The 18797-nt window shown below is 36.1% G+C and overlaps 1 protein-coding gene across 3 annotated transcripts in view; it reads right to left on the bottom strand.

Moving 5' to 3' along the window:
- Positions 1–18797, bottom strand: part of CCDC14 (coiled-coil domain containing 14) — a 47145-nt gene that overhangs the window by 16922 nt on the left and 11426 nt on the right. For all 3 annotated transcript variants that reach the window (XM_044252192.1, XM_044252194.1, XM_044252193.1), the window contains exons 8-10: positions 17891–18389; positions 15137–15278; positions 1328–1410 (exon numbers count right to left, since the gene is read on the bottom strand). In XM_044252192.1, coding sequence (XP_044108127.1) covers positions 1328–1410; positions 15137–15278; positions 17891–18389 — 724 coding nt within the window. The remainder of the gene's footprint in view (positions 1–1327; positions 1411–15136; positions 15279–17890; positions 18390–18797) is intronic.

The raw sequence follows: 18797 nt of genomic DNA, 5'->3' as shown, positions 1-18797 counted from the left end.
GGCAAACCATAAAATAGAATCTTAACTATAGAGAACAAACAGAATTGCTGGAGGGCAGGTGGATGGGGATGGGTTAAATGGGTGATGAGAATTTAAGGACGGCACTTGAGCAATGAGTGTTGTATGTAAGTGATGAATCACTAAATTCTATACTTGAAACTAATATTACACTGCATGTTAATTAACTGGAATTTAAATAAAAACCTGAAAAAAAATACTATCCACTACATATTAAATGAATAAATGCAAGCTTCAGAAGACCATATCCAGTGTAATCTCATTATTAAAAAAGAAAAAATACACATACAGTTCTTTTAGTGCCGGGCACACGGTAGGAACTCAGAATTTGTGAAACAGATCAATTCTACATGAACAGGAGACATGTCTTATTGGGATATAAATAGCACAGAGCTTTATAAAAAATTCTTTTATTTAAATTCAATTTAGTTAACCTATAGTGCATTAGTTTCAGGTGTAGAATTTAGTGATTCATCAATTGCATATAACATCCCATGCTCATTATATCACATGCCTTCCTTAATGCCCAGCACCTAATTAATTACCCCACCCCCCCACTCACTGCCTCTCCAGCAATCCTCAGTTTGTTTCCTAGAGATAAGAGTCTCTTATGGTTTGCCTCCCTCTCTGGTCTTTTTTAGTTGGGTATTTTTTTTTTTTTTAAGATTTTTAAAATTTACTTGATAGAGAGAGCAAGAGGGAAAGAAGGAAGTATGCTCCCTGCTGAGCAAGGGGCCTGATGTTGGGCTCAATCCCAGGACCCTGGGATTATGACCCGAGCCAAAGGCAAACACTTAACCGACTCAGCCACCCAGGTACCTTCCCTCTCTGTTTTTATCTTATTTTATTTTTCCTTCTCTTCCCCTACGTTCATCTGTTTTGTTTATTAAATTCCACATATGAGTGGAATCATATATTTGTCTCTTTTTTATATATGGTATTTGTCTTTCTCTAACTTATTTTGCTTAGCACAATTTCCACTAGGTCCATCCATGTCAATCTTGCAAATGGCAAGATTTATTCTTTTTGACGGCTGCGTAATATTTGTGTGTGTGTGTGTGTGTACACCACTTTTTTTTTTAACACCACATCTTTTTTCATATTTTGGCTATTGTGGACATTACTAATACCACAGATCTTTTATTTTTGTTTCTGTGCTATTTTAATTTTTAATAATAAGTATTATTCCTATTTTTTCAAATGTAAATTAAAAGTCTTCTTAAGACAAAGTAATTAAGAAAGCTCAATTCTTTACCAGTATTTCTAGAACAAAGAATTTACTATCAGTTCTTAAAGTTCTTTTACCTACATTCAAGGTTGCATTCCAGAGCACCAGTTGCCTTTTGGGTTTTTCCTTGTTCTCTAAGTTGCTGGTTCAAAATTCTCAATTGCCTAAAGGAAATAATAAAGAAACATGATTCCAAGAAACCCAAAATCATTTAACAGTGTACGTCCAACAGCCTATTAAAAAAGATAACAGCTCCTCTCCAGGAACCATCAGTTTGTTCTTTATAATTAATAGTCTTTTTCTTGGCTTGTTTTTCTTTTTTCCCTATGCTCATCTGTTGTTTCTTAAATTCCACATATGAGTGAGATCATATGGCATTTGTCTGACCAACTTATTTTGCTCAGGTGAGTGGGGGGAATGGGGAAAAAGGGAGAGGGGTATTAAAGAGAACACTTATCATGATGAAAAAGATAAAAAAATTAAAAATGAAAAAGACAAGAGATGGTACTTATCAGGACTGCAGAAGTCCATCTCATCCCCCAAACAAAGACAGAAACAAAATAAACAAAACAACAAAACCACATTGCTGCTCTTATTCATAAGGCCCGAGGTAATTTTTGAAAGATTGCCTGGGACAGCATAAACTGTCCTCTCACAAGAAAAAAGATGACTTCTCTTAGTTTTCCCTATTCTGTTTTTGTTCTCTCAATGATTTCCCTGTCTTTTTAAAAAAATTTCTTTCATTTCCTATCTCCTCCTGCTATTTTCTCCTTCTGTCTCCCTTCTCTGCATTTTCATTACTGTATAAATAACTTATTTTTTAAAATTTTTGTCTATTTTTTTAAGTTTTTTTAAAAAATTTATTTGACCGAGAGAGAGAGAAAGAGAGATCGCAAGTAGGCAGAGAGGCAGGCAAAGAGAGAGAGGAGGAAGCAGGTTCCCCACTGAGCAGAGAGCCTGATGCGATGCCGGGCTGGATCCCAGGACCCTGAGATCATGACCTGAGCTGAAGGCAGAGGCCTTAACCCACTGAGCCACCCAGGCGCCCCCAAATAACTTATTTTTTTTTCAATTTATTTATTTTCAGAAAAACGGTATTCATTATTTTTTCACCACACCTAGTGCTCCATGCAAGCCGTGCCCTCTATAATACCCACCACCTGGAACCCCAACCTCCCACCCCCCCCCGCCACTTCAAACCCCTCAGATTGTTTTTCAGAGTCCATAGTCTCTCATGGTTCACCTCCCCTTCCAATTTACCCCAACTCCCTTCTCCTCTCTAACTCCCCATGTCCTCTATGCTATTTGTTATGCTCCACAAATAAGTGAAACCATATGATAATTGACTCTCTATGACTTATTTCACTCAGCATAATCTCTTCCAGTCCCGTCCATGTTGCTACAAAAGTTGGGTATTCATCCTTTCTGATGGAGGCATAATACTCCATAGCATATATGGACCACATCTTCCTTATCCATTCATCCGTTGAAGGGTATCTTGGTTCTTTCCATAGTTTGGCGACCGTGGCCATTGCTGCTATAAACATTGGGGTACAGATGGCCCTTCTTTTCACAACATCTGTGTCTTTGGGGTAAATACCCAGGAGTGCAATTGCAGGGTCATAGGGAAGCTCTATTTTTAATTTCTTGAGGAATCTCCACACTGTTCTCCAAAGAGGCTGCACCAACTTGCATTCCCACCAACAGTGTAAGAGGGTTCCCCTTTCTCCACATCCTCTCCAACACATGTTGTTTCCTGTCTTGTTAATTTTGGCCATTCTAACTGGTGTAAGGTGATATCTCAGTGTGGTTTTAATTTGAATCTCCCTGAGGGCTAATGATGATGAACATTTTTTCATGTGTCTGACAGCCATTTGTATGTCTTGATTGGAGAAGTGTCTGTTCATATCTTCTGCCCATTTTTTGATGTGTTTGCCTGTTTCGCGTGTGTTGAGTTTGAGGAGTTCATTATAGATCCTGGATATCAACCTTTTGTCTGTACTGTCATTTGCAAATATCTTCTCTCATTCCGTGGGTTGCCTCTTTGTTTTTTTGACTGTTTCCTTTGCTGTGCAGAAGCTTTTGATTTTGATGAAGTCCCAAAAGTTTATTTTCGCTTTTGTTTCCTTTGCCTTTGGAGACATATCTTGAAAGAAGTTGCTGTGGCTGATATCAAAGAGATTGCTGCCTATGTTCTCCTCTGTACTTGAGAAACTACAGAACACTCATGAAAGAAATTGAAGAAGACACAAATAGATGGAAGACCATTCCATGCTCTTGGATCGGAAGAATAAACATTGTTAAAATGTCTATACTGCCTAAAGCAATCTATACTTTTAATGCCTTTCCGATCAAAATTCCACCGGCATTCTTCAAAGAGCTGGAGCAAATAATCCTAAAATTTGTATGGAATCAGAAGAGACCCCGAATCACGAAGGAAATGTTGAAAAACAAAAATAAAGCTGGCGGCATCATGTTACTTGATTTCAAGCTTTATTACAAAGCTGTGATCACCAAGACAGCATGGTACTGGCATAAAAACAGACACATAGACCAGTGGAACAGAGTAGAGAGCCCAGATATGGACCCTCAACTCTATGGTCAATTAATCTTCGACAAAACAGGAAAAAATATACAGTGGAAAAAAGACAGTCTCTTCAATAAATGGTGCTGGGAAAACTGGACAGCTATATGTAGAAGAATGAAACTCGACCATTCTCTTACACCGTACACAAAGATAAACTCAAAATGGATAAAAGACCTCAATGTGAGACAGGAATCCATTAGAATCCTAGAGGAGAAAATAACTTATTTTTTGAAAGATCTGCCATAACTATGACCTAGAATACCTGCAAGGACTGACTGCTATCAGACATGCGTCTGCTTGGTTCGTCACACATTGAAAAAATTGGGAAATGCAAACCTATGCTTCTAATAATTTCTTTATTAGATGGAAAAGTTAATGACCTTATTTTTAAAAAGTGAACGCTAATTAGCAGCAACTTCACCCTACAATAAACTTCACAATTTGTGGCCTCTTTACAAACTAGAACATACAAAAGGAATTACAAAAATGTTTCTTCTAAGAAGCTGACGCTTAAATAACTTTCACAAAGTGAAAGTTGTCTCTATTATCTTTCCAGAATTAATTACCTGAAAATATTCTGTATTATTTATTTGTTACTAAATTTAAAATGATAATGCCCTTCCTCATAGCATTTACATGTATTAATTCCAGACAGATTAAGGAAATAAAAAATAGACAAATAAGACCAAGTATAAAAGTTTTAGGTGGAAATCTACATAATCTTGAAGTGGGGAAGGCACTCCTAAGCAAGACTCAAAATCCACCAGTCATCAAGGAAAAGAATGAAGGATTTAAAGATATCAAAATTTAAAACTTGTCCTAGAATTAGGAATCTGGAAGCAAATACCTACCACACATATGAGACCAAAAATCCATAACACTTAAAGAGCTCCTGCAAATCAGTTAGAAAGGCAATAAAGATGGGTCATTCACATAAGAAATAGAAATGGCCTATAAGTATACAAAAAATGCTTGGCTTTACTAATACGAAGAAATGCAAAGTTAAAACAGGAGATATTTTAAGACCACAAGATTGTCAAAAATAAAAGGAAATAATATTATTTTTTGGTAAGGCAAGTGAATTATCTCAATTGGTGGGAGTCAACTGATATAACCATTTGAACGGCAACTTGACAGTATCCAACGAAATGCAAAATGTTCATTATCTTTGACAAAATAATCTGAGTTATCTAGCCTCAGCAATATAATTGAGCCTTGAACAATACAGGTTTGAACTGTGCAGGCCCAGTTATACACAGATATTTGATAAATACTATATAGTACTATAAATGTATTTTTCTCTTCCTTAGGATTTTCTTAATATTTTCTTTTATCTAGCTTACTTTATTGCAAGAATACGGTACATAATACATATAACATATGTATTACAATATTATAATATAATACATATAATTATAATATAATACATGCAACATGTTTATATGTATTATGTACCATATAATATATATGTTAATCAATAAAAACATTCAATGTTATTGGTAAGGCTCCAGTCAACAGTAGGTTTTCAGTAGTTAAGTTCTGGAGGAGTCAAAAGTTACACACAGATTTTTGACTTCATAGAGTGTAAGGGCCCCTAACTCCTGCATTGCTTGAGAGCCAACTGTAGTTGTACATGCGCAAAAGCATCCACAATCTTTAGATATATACAAAGATGTTCAAAACAACACTATTTAATAGTAATAAGTTAGAAACGACTTACAGTGCTACATAAATTATGGTATATCCATAATGAGAAAAACACAAGTAGTTTTTTAAAAAGAGACATCTGGGGGCAACTGAGTGACTCAGTGGGTTAAGCATCTGCCTTCAGCTTGGGTCGTGATCCCAGGGTCCTGGGATCGAGCCCCACATAAGGCTCTCTGCTCAGCGGGGAGCCTGCTACCCCCACCTGCCTCTTGCCTACTTGTGATCTTTCTGTCAAATAAATAAATAAAATCGTTAAAGAATTTTTGAAAAATTAAAAAAAAATAAAAAGAGACATCTAAGTGTACTGACAAGGAAACATCTTCAAGACTCATTGTGAAGTGAAAAAAAGCAAGCTATAGAAGAAAAACAGTATAATACAATCCCATGTTTGTTTCAAAAACAATTCTGCTTTTCTGAAAAGTTTCCCCTTTATAACAAAGAGTGCAGATCTAGAAAAGGCAGCATAGACTGATAATCTACAACTCTAACTGGAATGCTTCTTTTGGTATTTTCTAGGAAAACAGAAAGTACTGAGGTCCTCTTACACACCAAGTGTGTGACAGAAGCTTTGCTTGACAATAATCTTGTACACATGTCCCTAGTCAGATTCTTCTCTTCTCTTCCCCTTTATGGCTGGCCTAAACTTTCAACCCTTACTATAAGCCTCTCATTCCTACCTTCCCCCTCTCAGTAGGATACTTTCCTATTTTCACTAAAAATAACATGGCTTGGGGACAAACTATTACCCTTCTGCCCCAGGGCATACAAATTTACCATATATATACATATACACTAATCTCATTTACTTATTTTTTTTTAAGATTTTATGTATTTATTTGACAGAGAGAAATCACAAGTAGATGGAGAGGCAGGCAGAGAGAGAGGGAAGCAGGCTCCCCGCTGAGCAGAGAACCTGATGCGGGACTCAATCCCAGGACCCCGAGATCATGACCTGAGCCGAAGGCAGCGGCTTAACCCACTGAGCCACCCAGGTGCCCCTCATTTCTTTCTTCTAGTCTTAGAGACAGGGAGCCTCATCAGCTTCCTGGATCCCACTGTCTCTCTACTCTTAAGGACTCTGCTCCTATTCCACTTCTTTTATCTTCTCTACCTGCAGCTTCTTCTTTACTTGTTTATGTCCGAAGCCAAAAAGCATAATAAAAGCACTCCCATATTTAGGAAAATATGCCCTCCAACCAAACTGTACCATTAGCTACTCTCCTTCCTTCTCATTCCCAGCTTTCAGGGCCAGGCTTTTAAAACATGATTATTCTGGGTGCCTGGGTGACTCAGATGATTAAGCATCTGCCTTTGGCTCAGGTCATGATCCCGGGGTGCTGAGATGGAGTCCTGTATCAGGATCCCTGCTTGCTCTGCCTCTGCCTTTCTCTCTCTGTGTCTCTCATGGTTAAATAAATAAGATCTTTTAAAAAATGACTTAAAAAACATGATTGTTCTATTAAAAAAGATACATGATAAAAAATAACAAAAGATAATCTTTTAGGGCGCCTGGGTGGCTCAGTGGGTTAAGCTGCTGCCTTCGGCTCAGGTCATGATCTCAGGGTCCTGGGATCGAGTCCCGCATCAGGCTCTCTGCTCAGCAGGGAGCCTGCTTCCTCCTCTCTCTCTCTCTCCCTGCCTCTCTGCCTACTTGTGATCTCTCTCTGTCAAATAAATAAATAAAATCTTAAAAAAAAAAAAAAAGATAATCTTTTAAAAATAGAGTCACACACGTTTTTAACACATATTATGTATTATATTTTCATGTACTTGATTTAAACAAAGGAAAAGAACTGCTGACATTTAGGCAAATACATCTTTTTTCTTTATTGTTTTAAAATATGGCTCTACTGAAATGAAACATATAATAAACTGCACATTTTATAATGAAAGTATATAATTTGGTAAGTTTTAACATATGATGTGATGAAACCATCACCATAATTAAGATATTCATCACGCCTCCAAATTTCCACATGCTCCATTTTCATACCATCCTCTTCCCAAACAACCACTGATTTATAGATTACTTTGCATTTTCTGGAGTTTTATACTATATATCATACAATGCATTCTTTAGCCTGCCTGCCTTCATTCAGCACACTAATTCTGAGATTCACCCATGATGTTGCACGTATCGATAGTTCTTCCGTTTCCACTGCTGGGTGGTATATTCCATTGTGTGGATACACCACCATGTGGTATCCATTCACCTGTTAACAGACATCTGGATTGTTTCCGATGAACATTCACAAGTAAGTTTTTGTTTGGACATATGCTTTTACTTCTCTGTGTACATACCTAGGAGTGAAACGACTGGATCATATGGTTTATGTTTAATTTCTAAGAAACTACCAAACTATTTTCCAAAGCGGGTGTACCATTTTATATTCCCACCAGTAAATTATGCAAGTGTCATTTCCTCCACATCATCATTTGGTAGAGTCTTTTGAATTTTAGTCATTCTAGCGGGTATGTGGTATTTTTTCATTGTGGTTTTAGTCTGTATTTGCCTAATGACTAGCAGTGATGAGCAGATTTTCATATGCTTATTTGATACCCATCTATCTTCTTTGATGTAGCATCTATTAAAGCACTTTGTTTTTTGAGTTGTAACAGTTCCTTATACATTCTGTATGTACAAGTCCATCAAATACATGTACTGCAAATATTTTCTCTGTTGTTTGCCTCTTCATCTTTCGTAATAGTGTCTTTTGAAGAGCAAATTTTAAATTTTGATGAAGTCCAACTTACAAATTCTTTTTACTTATGTTTTTTGTTATATTTAAGAAATCTTCCCCAACCCAGGATCCCTCAGATTTTTTTCTTATGTTTTCTCTAAGTTCTATTTAACTTATTTATTAAGTTTTAACTTAATAGATATTTAACATAGATATTAACTTATTTAACTTATATATTAAGATTTGTGATTCAAGTTAATTTTTATATATGGTGTGGCATAAAGGTTGAAGTAGTTGTTCTTTCCCTCTCTCCCTTCCTTCCTTTTACTTTTTTTCCCTTTTTGTGTATGGCTCTCCAATTGTTCCAGCACTACTTAGTGAAAAGATCCTTCTTTCCCCCATTGAGTTTCCTTAGCATCTTTATAAAAAATCAGTTACCTTTATTTTATTATTACTGCTTTTTAAAGATTTTATTAGAGAGAGAGTGAGGCCAAGGAAGAGGGAAAAGCAGGCTCCCGGCAGACACAGGACCCCTGAGATTATGACCCAAGTTGAAGGCAGATGCTTAACCTACTGAGTCACCCAGGCCCTCCTAAAAAATCAGCTACCTTTACATGTACTTCTGGACTCTATTCTGTTTCAAGTATATATCTATCTATCTTTACACCAATGCCACATTGTCTTGATTACTATAACTTTATGTCTTGAAAAAGAATAGTACCAATTTTGTTCTCCTTTCCCAAAGTTGTTTTGGTTTGGCTATTTTAGATTCTTTGAATTTCCATATAAATTTTAGAATCATCTTTCTAAAAAAATATATGCTGGGTTTTCTCCAAAATTACACAGAATCTATAGATCAATTTGGGGAGAACTAACATGTTAACAATAATAAGTCTTATAATCTATGTGTCTCATAGATTTATTCTCATTTATACAGGTCTCCTTTAATTTCTCTCAGCAATGTTTTATAGTTTTCAGTAGACAGGTCTTACACATTTTAAATCAAATTTATCCCTAAATTGATCATATTCTTTGATGCTACTATTAAAAGTATTGTTTTTAAACTTCACTTCAAATTGTTCATTTCCAATATATAGAAATATAATTGCCTTTTTTGTATATTGATCTCATATCCTGCAACCTGGCTAAGCTCATTTATTAATTCTAGTTGCTTTTTTGTAGATTCTGTAGGATTTTCTACAAAGCCTATCGTATCATTTGTGAATAAGACAGCCTATATTTAAAAAGGCTTTATTCCCTTTCCTTGCTTTATTGCACTGGTAGAACCTGCAGCACAATACTAAGTATAAGTAATAATTACTACTTGCTGAATATCAATCAGACATTTTTTAAGCCTATACAGAGAAAAAAAAATAAGCCAAACTGATATTACAAATTTACAAATACTATTACAAATACTATTTTATAATATCATAAATATTTTTATAAGCACTATTTTTATACTATTACAAATGCCACTTTACAATATTATGTATGGAATTTAGGATTATGTGATTTTATCTGAATGAAAAGTAATAACTGAAATCAGAACTCATGAGCTTTAGACAAATATTTCTCTACTTCATAAAATAGTATTCCTAAAAACATTAATTTTGAAATTTTTATTTTCAAGATAACAAATTCTATTCTGTATCTTAATTCCCATAGTTGTCTTAGTTCTATGTATAGATTCAATGTTTATCTCCTTATTTGAATTCTTCTCTTGGTTGATTAGAATTTGCCATTCAACAATCTTTTTTTGTTGTTTTTAAAGGAATCCAAGAGTGCTGTATTTTCTAAGTTCTTGCACACTTGAGAGTATGCCTTTACACCAAAATGATTGCTGGGCCACATAGGAGATCCTTGGGGCATATTTTCTTTCCCTTAGATTCTTATAAATAATGTTCTATGATCTTTGGGCAATGAATATTCCTGTGAAAAGGCTGAGGTATTTTTCTCTTTACACATTATTTGCTTTTATTCTGAATGTCTATAAAAGTTAATTTTATTTTGTCCTTAGGATGTGCTGACTTTATTAGCTTGATGTGGTGACTTTATTAGCTTATGTCTTGGTGTTGATCATTTTAATAGTTTTCCTGGGATCCTGAATGTCCTATTGATCTGCTAACACAGATTTTTAGTAAAATTCCCTTTATTTACATATCTTTTTACACTGTCTTTGATCCACTTGTTCTGTTCTCTTTATCATGAACACTCATTATGTCAAATTTTGCATCCTTTGTTTCTCTTCTATATGTATCTTCTTTACAGTAATTTTTAATTATTCTCTTTCTATTTTGTTTTGCTTTTTTTCTTCAACCTTACCCACCATGCCCTCAGTCATTTAACAAATATTTATCAGAGTGAGTGTTAGGGCCAATTCTCAGCACTGGAAATAACAGCAGCAAACAAAAGAGGCAAAAATTCAGCCTTCTCTAATTCACATAGACAGAAAAGAGAACAAATGTTCCCAGAAGCTAAGGGGAAGGAAGAGAGGGAATTACTGTTTAAAGGGTACAGAGTACCCTGCTGGGATGAAAAAGTTTGGGGAAATAGATAGTAGTTACGGGAATACAACATTGTAAGAGTATTTAATGCCCCTCAAATGTATACTTACAAAATGGTTAAAAAGGTAAATATATGTATTATATTTTATCACAAAAGAAATCAAGAAATTTTTTTTTAAAAGGGTTTGGTAAGAGGAATAAGTTAAAGTCGGTAGGAAACATTGAACTACGAATTTAGTGGCAAATGAAACAGAAAAATTGGCAGGGGGGTGGGGGGAGCAAAACCCCCCAAACAGCAAAGTCACCATTCATATTGTTTAGGTTCTAATGGAATATAAAAACCCTGACTTCATGTTTGTTTTCATTTTTGTAAGATGTTTTGCTTCTATTTTCCTGAGATCATCTAATTCACTTTCTTTCTCCTTTGTAGTCCTTTTTTCCTTTAAGCATTCTCTTTTCCTGCCTCTAAGAAGGATTGTATTATCTTTAACATAAGGAAACTATGGAATACTGTTTCAAGTTTTCTTTGAGCAAGTCATCTGGTGATGTTTATTCTCGACCCCTTTTTATCTCTTTTGTCAGTTTGTTTATTCTGAATGCTATGCAAAGATCTCTCATATAAATTCTTTCTTCCCATGGCTTTTGTGACCTCTCTCTCTCCTGGTTTTCCTGCCACTTCCCTACTTGCTCCTCTTTGGGTTTCTCTCAGAGCTTCCTGTTCCTGTGTTCTTTCCTTAAAAAACTGTTATTCCCCAGTACTTCACCTTTGGTTGGGTCATACTCTATGCCTTCCTGTTCAATTTACCACTTATACACTGGTAATACATCACTTGCTTTCAATCACCATTGTCTCCAGTTCCTACAACAGTGCCAAATCTATAGTAAAAGCTCAATAAAACTGTGGTTAGTGAATTTCTATCCTGGATCTTGTTCTGTGTTCCACTTACACCATATTTATCTCCAGATGGTCTAAATGATAAATTTGGCATATCTAAATCTTAACTCACTGGCTCTCCTATATCTTCTATCTCAAAAATAACATTAAAAAAAAAACAAATAAACAATATATTCTTCCTTTAGTAGCTTCCATCTGGGAGAATTATGTTACCATCTGTCAAATGTTCAAGCCAAAAGACTGAATGCCTCCCCTGGCTCCTCCCTCTCACTCCTATTTCACTTTTTTGTTCTGTGTGAGGACACAATGGTCTCATATTGGAATCTACAGTCAGGAAGTGGTCGTGAATTCTGTCTTGCCCTATAAATATTAAGGAACTCTTTACCTCAGTGGTTCTCAAATGGAAGTAGTCCCCTCCCAACCGTCATGCAGGGAATTTGGGAATGTGTCAGGGCTTTCGGTTGGCACAATGAATAGGGCACTAGAGACATTTCAGGGGTAGAGACCAGGAAGGCTAAATGTTAAGCTTTTTCTCAGAAGTCCCAAATAAAAACTGTGCAGCCCAAACGCCAAAAATGCCCAAATGCCTTAGAAACATTGCACCTGGCTTTTTTTTTAAGCCACAAGATGGCAATAAACTCTAAGAAGTCCTGAAAGATCACTTTTCTTGCTAAATAGAAACACATAGTTTCTAAATGTCCAAACAAGAAAAAATGTTTTTTTTTTATTGAAAACGCTGAAAAACACTTTTGAATGAACCTATGTATTTCAACTTCCATTTGTAATGGAAATTATGGATGATTCTTTCTAAATTAAGTTATCAAAGAGGTACAAAAATTCCTACCTCTCTGCTGGAAATCTCATTCTACTAAAAAGACAAACTGACAAATTCTTTGTTTTTCAGACTTTTCAGTTTTAGAAGGTCAAGTAAACAGTGGGAATAGCATGTTCTTCTACGGACATAGAGTCCTCTATAGTCATAGAGCCAAAAGGATCTGGTGCCAAGTCTGAAGAATAAGGTTAAACATCAAACTAATACTTTTTTTTTTTTTTTAAGATTTCATTTATTTATTTGAGACAGTGAGAGAGAGATGAGAGGGGAGAAGGTCAGAGGGAGAAGCGGACTCCCTGCAAAGCTGGGAGCCTGATGCAGGACTTGATCCCGGGACTCCAGGATGACGACCTGAGCCGAAGGCAGTGATGCAACCAACTGAGCCACCCAGGCATCATCATCAAACTAATACCTTTTTAAAAAATTAAAACAAGCAGTGGACCAATAAAGTAGTAAGTCTCATTTTCTTGAGTAGCTTATAAATTAGCTCCCAAAACAATTCTAAAATGTTCTAAAGAAGGAAAATAAACAAGAACAACTGATACTTCCCATGGGCACATGTTAAAACAGATAATATTCTGAGACTAAGTTCTGGTATGCTTATTTAAAGAAACCAATTAGTTGACAGTCATATCTTTAAAAACATGCTTCTAATCCATGAAACAAGATGGGATAGGGAGGGAGACAAACCATAAGTGAGTCTTAATCTCACGAAACAAACTGTGGGTTGCTGGGGGGAGGGGGGTTGGGAGAAGGGAGGTAGGGTTATGGACATTGGGGAGGGTATGTGCTTTTGGGTAAATTGGAAGGGGAGATGAACCATGAGAGACTATGGACTCTGAAAAACAATCTGAGGGGTTTGAAGTGGCGGGGGGGTGGGAGGTTGGGGTACCAGGTGGTGGGTATTATAGAGGGCACAGCTTGCATGGAGCACTGGGTGTGGTGAAAAAATAATGAATACTGTTTTTCTGAAAATAAATAAATTGGAAAAAAAAAAAAAAAAAGCAAAAAATAAAGAAGTTAAAAAAACCAAAAAAAAAAAAAAAAAAGAATTCAATAAAGAACATAAAAAAAAATAAAAAAAAATAAAAAAAAAATAAAAACATGCTTCTTTCAAATAGCTTACAGTATACAGTATATAGTATGTTATTCCACAATTACACTTAAATATTGAAGTATAAATAAGTTGGATTCTACTTCCTAGCAGAAGCAATGCAGAATGTAGAAATTAAGATAATTTGTTCTCTAAAATCAAACGACCCAGTTTTGAATCTTTTTATGTATGTGACTTTGGACAAGTTACATAACCTCTCTGTGCCTTGGTATCCTCATCATAAATGAGAGTAACATATTACCTACCTTATAAAGCCATTCTGACAATTTAAAGAGATGACATATATAAAGGACATAGGCTGGCACATTAGAAACATTCAGTAAATGTTAGAGGTAGTATTAGCTATTACCATTATTACCATTACTATTAGATATTTATGCTTGTTCTTTAGTTGAAAAACTAATGCTATTTTAAGTCAGAACTGAAGACGGTATTACTAGAATTTAAACCCAGCAATCCCATCTTATATTGTAGGATCTTGGAGACTAATGACCTTTAGAGAAATAATCCTAAGCAAGTAAATCTCACTGGGTGTCACGCCTTTGCAGTCGCCAGATCCATAAATTTGAGCTCCTCTCCAACTTGGATCCTATCTTATTGTTTTCTAATTTCTTGAAAATGTTTGTTTAGGTCCTTGCAGTTCCTATCTGGTATGACATCTACAGGTCATACAACTATAATCCCCACTCAGGGCGCATGCACACTGCAGGGCCGCAGAAGCACAGACACTGTATTCTAATTCTCTGTGAAGTACAGACCTTAGAGTCATGGCCTTGGTGGCCATCACTAAAATACTCAAAGTTAGGATCTTGCGAATAATGGGTAAATTATCTCCTACATAAGTCAAAAATAGCCAAAAGAAAAAATATCTAAGAATTTAAATGAGTTTTTTTCTATGTCTGAGTGTGGTGGGGCTCTGGTGCTCACCCCTATCAGGTTCTCCTTTCCTCCTGGACTGTATGGGCAATACAGGAAAATTTTATGCCCCAAATCTTTCCATTAGGCAGGGCCATATGCCTCTTTTTAGCCTACAAAACAGAAGTAGAAGCAGGCTATCACTTCTGGGCTGGGGTGTGTAGAGTTGATGTGCCAGATTCATGTTCTCTTTTCCCTAAAAAACATGTCTTATGAGACAGTGGCCTCACGAGATGGAGGGAACTAAAACCCTGAGTTATAGGATGAAAGAGGGTCTTTTGACGACCCACATTGGTCTTGACATGAGGCGAAAGAAACTTTGGCCATGCTATGCCGCTGAGATTCTGGAGTGCTACTGTGGCACAGCCCAGACTAGTCTGACAAATGCCCCAAGGAACTTCATTTTTCTCTCTATGCCCAACCTACCAAGGGACAGTGGAGGCAAATTGGGAGAAAATACTAGCAAACAGAAGTAATGGAAGAGAAGTTAGAGAACACTGGCAATGTTCAGAAATGGAGAAGTGAAAGTAGAAATACAGTAAAACAGCAAATCTGTTTTTCTTACAGAGTCCTAGAGAGCTCATTTGGCACCTTTGTTCTGGCCATAGGACATCTTTGCATATGACAAAAATATTCAGAGAATGATTCATACCTGCGTAACTGAGCATTCTCACTTCTTAGTGGCTGCATGGCCAGTGCTATTTCAACTTGAATATTTGTGTTTCCATTTAGCGCGGGAAGCAGAGATATACACGTCTCCAATTCTGTAATCAACCTCTGAATTTCTGAATCCTCTATAAAAGGGAGAAGAAATAATAACAATACTGTAAATTGTTTTCAGATAAGATTATTCATGTGTGTTACTAAAAAAGAAAATTCTGCAGATAGGTACATATTTGCTATAAAAAGACAACTTAATTACTTATAAATGTGATAAAGAAATCCTATTTTCCTCTTTCCTGCTGCTTGCATTTGCTTATTCAAAAGAATTCTAAAGAAATTAATTCAATAAACTAAAGATTAATCTTCTATCATAGGACTAGTAGTGATTTTTTTCAGTTTAAGAGTATAGAAGGAAGATAGCTGACATGTCTCCTGGCTCACATTCCCAAAGGATTATTAGACTCCTATCACTGCTGAAAGGTTTCCTATAACTGATTATAGTAATAACATTTACAACACAACCTTTGATCCTGGCATAAGCATATAATTCACTTTAGGTGATTCAATTTGGCAAAATATTAAAGAAGGATCTACTCTGTTAAGGTTTTATTATTTAATTTTATAATGTAGACTTAAAACAACCAGCCACACCTCATTTGGTTGCCACATCAAAGCAGTGCCATTTCTGCTATTAATTGCAGGGAATGGATGGTTTGGGAGGTGGTAAACAGACACAGGGAGAAAGTGGATTTGCAATCTTTTGTCCTTTTGTAATTGCCCTTCATTTCCATTCAAATTTTCTGTGGACTGAAAACATTTAATAATTATAGTATTCACTCTCTTATAACCAAAAGAGGTAGAAAGTTTACTCTATATTATAAAACTTTACTCAATCCCATGGGTATTTTAACACCCTGATATAAATAAAGTACATCTTTATTTATATAGTAAACATCTATGACCAACTACTGAGAAGTTCCCTATCAATCCTTTGTAGAGTAGTTTAGCTCATAAGCATTGGAGGCAGAGATCTGGGCTCCACCATTTTCTAGCAATGGAACTTGAGTCAAATTACTTAACTTCCTGAAGCCAAGATTTCTCAATAATTAAAAGGAGATAACAATAACTCACAGGATTGTTGCGAGGATTAAATGAGATAATGCACATAAAACACTTAACACAGTGCCAGGCACATGGTAAATACTCACTAAATGACACTTAATATTGTTGGTGTTATTGTTACTATGATTAAGTATTTGCTTAAGAGAATAGCAATAAATTGAAGATCTGAAAACACAGAGATTTTAATACATTAAATCTTCAGATTAATAGTGCTATGTTCCTAGAACACATTTTAAGATTTTAAATTTCTTTTTGTCAGTCTGCAAATATTAGGTAATCAGGCAGTGCTTCCACAATCAATTACCTTGGTTTCTAAGATGACAAATCTGTAACTCACTCCGAGTGAAAGCTATTATTTAGCATATACACATAATGAAAACAAATCAATATGACTTGGCTCAAATATCTCATAACTCTACCTAAGACAGTTCTTGATTTAATATAAAAAAAAAGTAGGGGCGCCTGGGTGGCTCAGTCAGTCATTAAGCATCTGCCTTCAGCTCGGGTCATGACCCCAGGGTCCTGGGATCAAGCCCTGCATTGGGCTCCCTGCTCAGCGGGGAGTCTACTTCTCCCTCTCCCACTCCCCTTGCTTGTGTTCCCTCTCTCTCTGTGTGTCTCCCTGTCAAATAAATGAAATCTTAAAAAAAAAAAAACCTTGGGGCGCCTGGGTGGCTCAGTGGATTAAGCCGCTGCCTTCGGCTCAGGTCATGATCTCAGTGTCCTGGGATCGAGCCCCGCATCGGGCTCTTTGCTTGGCGGGAGCCTGCTTCTCTCTCTCTCTCTCTCTCTCTGCCTGACTCTCCGCCTGCTTGTGATTTCTCTCTCTGTCAAATAAATAAATAAAATCTTTAAAAAAAAAAAAAAACCTTAAAAAAAATAAAATTTTAGAAAAGTAAACTGAAAATGGCATTAAAAGATTTGGATTACTTCTCAAAGTCAGATTTGTTAAACTGTATAATAGCTGGTTATTAAAGAAATGATGGGAAGAAAATCCCTTCATCTGTTTAGAATAGGAAAAATGACCAGTCTATTCTAGGGAGTTAATTGTTTTTAGGGTTCTTCTAACCCCTAAAAATTAATGGCTACAAATTCTCTTTGGTTGAATCTTTTCAAGGTCCTTTTGACTCAAGTAGAACGAATACACACTTGCAAGTAAAAGACTGAAACTCTCTTGTACATCTCGAAACCATAGGAAACAAGATGGATTAAAACCTAGAAAAAAACAACAAAATAGGCAGAACTCAATTCCTTATTAGCTCAAGAAATACTTCTATGGAAAATACCACAAACTCCATGTCGACTATTCTAAATACAAATGATGGCAAAATAATATGACACTGCTATTTAGCATTAACACCACACTACAGAAAATTATTTTAGAAGTGCTCACAGGGGCGCCTGGGTGGTTCAGTGGTTAAAACCTCTGCCTTCGACTCAGGTCATGATGTCAGGGTCCTGGGATGGAGCCCCACATTGGGCTCTCTGCTCAGAGGGGAGCCTGCTTCCTCCCCTCTCTCTCTCTGCCTGCCTCTCTGCCTACTTGTGATCTCTGCCTGTCAAAGAAATAAAATCTTTTAAAAAATAAATAAATAAATAAATAATAAAAGTACTCACATACCTTGCTCTGCAAGCAGGGCCTTGAGTTCTCCCAACAGATACTTTATAGTTCTGGCTTTTTCAGCACTCTGGTTCACATTTTTTGCCTTCTGCACATCCTTTATTCTTGAATCTCGCATGTGTATGTTTAAATCCTTTCCTTCACCTGTGACTTCTCCAATTTGTTCTTTGGCACATCTGTCTCCATTATTGGACAGGAAAGTTGATGGCAACAGAGTGGGGCTACAGCAAGTCTGACTGTCTGAATGAGAATGCAACAGATTCATGCATGTTTGAAAGCACTTCAGTAGGTCTGGTTCCTTAGGAACTCCTTGCTGTGGCAGAATTCCATTAATAAGACCCAGCTGCCGAAATGGCGGAATAGTTGGTTTGTCTGTTTTGGGCAGGCTACATGGAACTCCAAGACCAGTACTGAAGGAATTCCGTAGGGCATCAGTACAGTTCACAGAAAATGTTTTACTTTGTGATGCAAACTGGTTGTCCCTATCAGTCGGAACCTCCTACAGACAGAAAAAAAAACAAGGCAAGCCTTCAAAATAGGTGAGCACCGACTTGTAGGCATTAACTACAATAAACCCAAACCAGAAATATTAGAAAATGACTTTTCCAAGATGGGAGTTACAGCTTACCAGTGAGTAAGCTGGATTTCCCCTGAGCACAATATTCTAGTTTTTTAAAGCTTGTTAACTAGTTCACTCTGCAATATGAGAATATTATAAAGCCATGACTAAAATAAACTATTTGCAAATATCACACATGTTTTAAGGACATCAAAAATCAATACCTTGGGACTAAAATAAACTTCCACTTTGGGAAATTGCACCGCAAGAAAATAGGCTCAAACATACAAAAAGCTTTTGCACAAACATGTTTACAGAAATGTTATGGTAGTAAAAAACTGTTACTTA

The sequence above is a fragment of the Neovison vison genome, chromosome 6, assembly GCF_020171115.1.
Source record: "Neovison vison isolate M4711 chromosome 6, ASM_NN_V1, whole genome shotgun sequence".
NCBI classification, from domain to species: Eukaryota; Metazoa; Chordata; class Mammalia; order Carnivora; family Mustelidae; genus Neogale; species Neogale vison.
The sequence above is the reverse complement of the archived record's forward strand: the minus strand, read 5'-3'. Positions and strand labels throughout refer to the sequence as shown.